The sequence below is a fragment of the Mustela erminea genome, chromosome 15 (assembly GCF_009829155.1).
Source record: "Mustela erminea isolate mMusErm1 chromosome 15, mMusErm1.Pri, whole genome shotgun sequence".
Lineage (NCBI taxonomy): Eukaryota > Metazoa > Chordata > Mammalia > Carnivora > Mustelidae > Mustela > Mustela erminea.
In genome coordinates, this window is record NC_045628.1 from 25,972,619 (window position 1) to 25,978,846 (window position 6,228).

The 6,228-nt window shown below is 35.4% G+C and overlaps 1 protein-coding gene across 1 annotated transcript; it reads right to left on the reverse strand.

Annotated features, from left to right (window-relative positions):
• Positions 1 to 269: 269 nt before the first annotated feature.
• LOC116574055 (interleukin-18-like) lies at positions 270 to 5,303 on the reverse strand. Its single transcript, XM_032314601.1, has 2 exons — positions 5,296 to 5,303; positions 270 to 876 (listed from the first exon to the last, which is right to left on the reverse strand). Exons 1-2 carry the CDS (start codon positions 5,301 to 5,303, stop codon positions 270 to 272), a joined length of 615 nt encoding a protein of 204 aa, XP_032170492.1.
• Positions 5,304 to 6,228: the final 925 nt, after the last annotated feature.

Here is a 6,228-nt window from a genome sequence, read left to right on the forward strand (position 1 = left end):
TTTTTTTCAGGTAAACAAAAGTAGAAATGATATATGTGGTATCCAGCATCTGAAGTCAATCTTAACACACTTATCTTGATGTATTTCTAAAAATCCAGAAAGGAGATGTTCTCATATGGATAAATAGGTTTTGTTAACATAAAACTAAATGTACCCATTTTTGGGGTTGTGCTTTTACTTTTTTGGTGGTGTCTTTGAAGCACAAGGGTTATATTAACTTTGGTGTTGTTCAAGCTATCATTTTTTTCTTTTGATGATTTTTTTTTAATTCAAACTGCGATTTTAATATCTAGCTTGTTTTGAACAGTGAACATAATGGATTTGTCCCCACTTCCATCCTTTTCTTTCAAAATGAGTTTGAAAAGCTCTTTCTCTCTTTTACAAGCTAGAAAGTGTCCTTGGTACAATGAAGACTCAAATTGTATCTTATCGTCATGTCCTGGAACACTTCTCTGAAAGAATATGATGTCATTCCCTTCGTCGCTGATACTGTCTGGGGGTCTCATTTCCTTAAAGGAAATAGTTTTGTTCTTACAGGACAGAGTAGACATTCTATTACACATCACAGAGATGGTTACCACCAGACCTCTGGTGAGGCTATCTTTATACATATTTATGATAAATATGGTATGGGATGCGTTTTCTGTACAGTCAGAATCAGGCATATCCTCAAACACTGGTTGATTGCCCTCATTAACGAAGAGAACTTGGTCGTTCAAATTTCGTATGATAAAGAGTCTAGGTTCAAGCTTGCCAAAGTAATCTGATTCCAGGTTGTCATCATTTTCAGCTACAAAGTAAAGTGTATTGTCAATAAATTTCATTCCCACAAAGTTGATGCAGTTGTCTTCTACTGGGTTAGTAGCCCAGTTGAGTCTTTATTCCTGTGCTTGACAGTTTCCTACGAGAGGAAGGGATCTGGAAAGTTTGAGGTCTCTTTCTTTTCTTGAGGCTGTGGAGATGGGAAAAGGTGGCAGTCCCTTCAGCCGCTGAACCCGGCAGCTGAGAATGCAGAAATCTGCTTTGGAAAGCAGAGCGAGCTGGTTGTCAGTTCTAATTGCCATCTAGGAGGAGACCAAGCTTCTGGGGGAGGATCTTTTGATGATTTTGATATTGTTTTTGTATTAAAGAAGATTCTGCCTAAACTAAAATGACAAAAACATAATTCTAAGAGTTTTGTACACTTAGTTCTTATATTTAGGCTGATGATCCATTTGAATTAATTTGTATCACTTATAAGAAAGGAATTTAAATTATTTATTTTGAATATGGATATTTAGCTATCTCAGCATCATTAATTTTTATTTATTCGTTTACTTTTATTATGATAAGAACACTTAAAACAGGCGAGTGGAACTACATCAAACTAAAAAACCTCTCCACAGCACAGAAAATGATCAACAAAATGAAAAGGAAACTTAGAAAATGGGAGGAAATATTAGCAAACTCTGTAATTTGATAAGGAATTAATATAAGGAACTCATATAGCAATAGTAAAATTAAATTTAATGTAAATAAAATATGATTTTAAAAATGGGGGAAGGACTAAAATAGGTCTTCTCCAGGGAAGACATACACTTGGCCACAGGACCATTTACTGGAAAAAAAAAAAAAATTGTTATTTTGACACTCCTGTTGAGAAATAATCGGCTATTGATAATTTTAAGCCTTACTTGGGATGCCTTTTTTTTTTTTTTAAAGATTTTATTTATTTATTTGACAGAGAGAGATCACAAGTAGGCAGAGAGGCAGGCAGAGAGAGAGAGAGAGAGAGAGAGAGAGGAGGAAGCAGGCTCCCTGCTGAGCAGAGAGCCTGATGCGGGACTCGATCCCAGGACCCTGAGATCATGACCTGAGCCGAAGGCAATGGCTTAACCCACTGAGCCACCCAGGCACCCGGAATGCCTTTTAATTTATTCAGATAGTCCTCCTTTCTTTCAACAATGTTTTGTAGTTTTCCACCTACACAACTTTAATTTCTTTTTGTAAGCTTTTTCCAATATTTTGTTCATATTGACATAGTATATGTAATACAATTAATACAGTAGTGTATATAATACATTCAATTTTCATATTGATCTTGTACACTGATATTTGTGTGAACTTGTTTATTAGCTCAAATACATTTGTTAATTTTTTGGATTTTATATATACAAAACCATGTCATATATAAATAGAGATTGCTTTACTTCTTCCTATTCCTTTCATTTGTTTTTCACATTAGCTGTTCCAGCTAGCACCTCCTGTAAATGTTCAGTTGTGGTGAGAGTGGGCATCCTTGTCTTGTTCTTGATTTTAGGGGAAAGTTTTCTTTCCTTTACCATTTAGAATTTTGGGAGACATACTTTATCAGATTCAGGAAGTTTTCTTCTAGTCTTAGTTTGTTGAATGTATTTCTTCAGGGAAGTGTGTTGAATCTTGTCCAATGTTTTTATTATATCTATACAGATGATATGTGGGTTGTATATTTTATTTTATGCATATTGTTTATCAGATTGATTGTTTTGCATGTGTTGAATCAATTTTACATTCCTGGGATATGTATATGCCATGACACCTGGTCATGCCATATAATCTTTTATGGTAATTCATACTATCTTGTTGAGGATTTTTGCATGGATATTAATAAAGGACATTCATCTGTAATTGATTCTCTTGTAATGTCTTTGTTTTTTTTTTTTTTAATACTGACCTTATAGATGTATTCTTTTCTTTTTTTTAGGTGCAATTGTAAAAGATTTGCTGTTAATTCTGTTTAAAACAAATTGGTAAGAATTAGTCAGTGAAGCTATCTGGCCTTGTCTATTCTTCACCAAAGGTTTTGTGACTAATAGTTGATTATCTCTTATTGTTATAAGTCTATTAAAATTTAATCTTAAGTCAGTTTTAATAGTTTGTTTTTAGTAATTTATCCATTTCATTAGGTTATCTAGTGTATTGGGAGTCATATGTTTAAAGTATTACTAATTAGGGATGCCTGGGTAGCTCAGTTGATAAAGCGGCTACCGTTGACTCAGGTCTTGCAGGGATCAAGCCAGGCAGGCTCCTTCCTCAACAGGGAGCCTGCTTTTCCCTCTCCCTCTGTCTGCTGCTCCGTCTGCTTGTGCTCTCTCTCTCTCTCTCAATCTCTGTCAAATAAATAAAATCTTTAAAAAATATTACTCATTCCACCACAGGAATCAGAAAATATAAAAAAATAAAAGACATCCAAATTGTTAAGGAAGAAGTAAAACTCTCATTATTGCAAATGACATTATACTATAAATAGAAAAGACTCCACAAAAAAATTACTAGAAATGATAAATGAATTCAGTAAAGTTGCAGGGAAATTAAAAATCAATGAACAGAAATCTGTTGTATTCCTATACACTAATAATGAAGCAGCACAAAGTGAAATTAGGAAAACAAATCCAATTTATTATTGCACCAAACAATAAAATATATAGGAATAAACTTAATCAAAGTGGTGAAAGACCTGTACTCTGAAAACTATGACACATTGACAAAAGAAATTTAAGATAACACAAAGAAATGGAAAAACATTCCATGCTCATATTTGGTAGAACAAATATTGTTAAAATGTCTATACTACCTAAGGGAACCTACAGATTTAATGTAATCTCTATCAAAATACCAATTGTATTTTCCACAGAACAATCCTAAAATTTGTGCAGAACCATAAAAGACTTCAAATAGCCAAAGCAATATTGAAAAAGAAAAACATAACTGGAGGTATCACAATTCCAGATCTCAAGTTAAATTACAAAATAAGAGTAATTAAACTAGTATGTTACTGGCATAAAAATTGACACATAGATCAATAAAAAAGAACAGAAAACCCAGAAATAAACCCATGATTGTATGGTCAATAAATCTTTGACAAAGGAGGAATGACTATACAATGGGGGAAAAACAGTCTCTTCAACAAATAGGAAAACTGGACAACTATATGAGAAAGAATGAAACTTCACTACTTTCTTTCACCATACACAAAATAAACTCAAAATGGATTAAAGACCTAAATATGAGACAGGAAACCATAAAAGTCCTAGAAGTGAGCACAGGTAGTAATTTCTCTGACACTGGACATAGCAACATTTTTTTTCTAGTTGGTATCCTGAGATAACAAATAAAAGCAAAAATAAACTATTAGAACTACATCAAAATAAAAAGTTTCTGCCCACCAAAGGAAAGAATCAACAAAACTAAAGGCAACCTACAGATTGGGAGAAGATATTTGCAAAGAACATATCTGATACAGGGTTAGTATCCAAAGTGTATATGGAACTGATAAAACTTAGCACCTAAAACCCAAATAATCCAATTTTAAAAAGATCAGAAGACAAGAACAGACATTTCTAAAAAGAAGACATACAGATGGCAACAGACACAGGAAAAGATGCTCAGCATCATTCACTATCAGGGAAATACAAATCAAAAACCTCAATGAGATATCATGGCACACCTGTCCCAAGGTCTAAAATCAACAACACAAGTAACTAACAAGGGTTGGCAAGTATATAGAGAAAAAAGAACCCTCTTGCACTGCTGGTGGACATGAACTTGTGGGGCCATTGTGGAAAATAGTATGGCGACTTACCAAAAAATATTAAAATGTAACTATCCTATAATTTGTTGGGCAGTTAATTAGGCATGAGGGAGGAGGGTTAAAGCAGATGTTGGCCATGCCACACCCGAGGGTTAACAGCCACACCTTTAGAGCCACCTCTGAGGGCTACAGAATAAGAAGGCTCAGTCACAGAGGTTACTGAAAAGCCATAATGGGTACTTCCAAGAGCTGAGCCTGTGCACAAAAGGTGCAACTTGCCCTTAGGGTCACAGCAAAAGGTCATTAGAAACTCATAAATATACAATACATAAATAAATACAATTATAACAGAATGCATCATGGGTAGGGACATGCACAGTAACCAAAATGTTGTATAACCACCAGCTCTCAATCAAAAATGTCAACCAGGGTTCCTGGGTGGTTCATTTGGTTAAGCAACTGTGTTAGGCTCAGGTCATGATCTCAGAATCCCCGGATCAAGTCCTGCATGGTGCTCCCAGCTCCACAGGGGGTCTGTTTCTCTCTCTGACCTTCTACCCTCTCCCTCTTTCTCTCTCTCAAATAAATAAAATTTTTAAATGTCAACCAAAGCCAAATTTACATTTTCACAAAACAGTCTTAAAAGAATGCAGCTAGAGCTTTTCAGTGCTATTGCCACTCTTGCTCCAGCAGTGACCCACTTTTATTCTTGAAAGTGTACTATATTTATCTACTCAGTATACTACCTCCCCATTCCGGTCTTGGTTCTCCAATTCTTTTGGTACATGTGGGACAAGAACAAGAACTGAGTGACCTGGTAGCAGACTCAGTAATCACACTATTGGGTATTTACCCACTTCTAGTGGAAGTAGTATCAGGTCTCATTTAACAAGCAGAACAGAGCACACCTACATAAAACTGACCACTCTCTGGCCAAGGATGAAACACTGCTTGTAGACAAGGAAAGCATCTGCAGACAATTGACCCGGAGGACAGAGCAGCCAAAACATAGCAGCAGAGTGCACGCAGCACACACCAGCGACACTCTTGGAAGTTTCAGGCCCTGGACACTCCCTGACATCTTCATAAAGTCATTCCTCTCAGAAAACAGGAAACATAACAGCCTTTTCTAACACAGAAGAAGACAGACACTTAGACAAAATGCTAGAACAGAAGAATTCATTCCAAATAAAATGAGATAAGGTCATAGCTAGCGATCTAAGGGAAATATATATAAGTAATATGCCTGATGGAGAATTTAAAGCAACAATCAAAGATACTTGGTGGGCTTGAGAAAAGAAAGGAAAACTTCAGGAAGAAGTCTATACTATCCTAAGTAATTTATTGATTAAATGCTATCCTTATCAAAACACCAACTGCATTTTACACAGAACTAGAACAAACAAAAATTTGTATGGAACCACAGAAGGCCCCAAACAGCCAGAGCAACCTTGAAAAAGAAAAACACAGCTGGAAGTATCAAAGTCCTAATTTCACATTATACTACAAAGATATAGTAATCAAAACACTATGGTACTTGCACTAAAAAAGACAAAAGATCAATGGAACAGAATAGAAAGCCCAGAAATACACCCACAATTATGTCAATTATTCTTTGACAGAGGAAGCAAGAATATGCACCAGGAAAAAAGGCAGCCTCTTCAATAAACGGTGTTGGA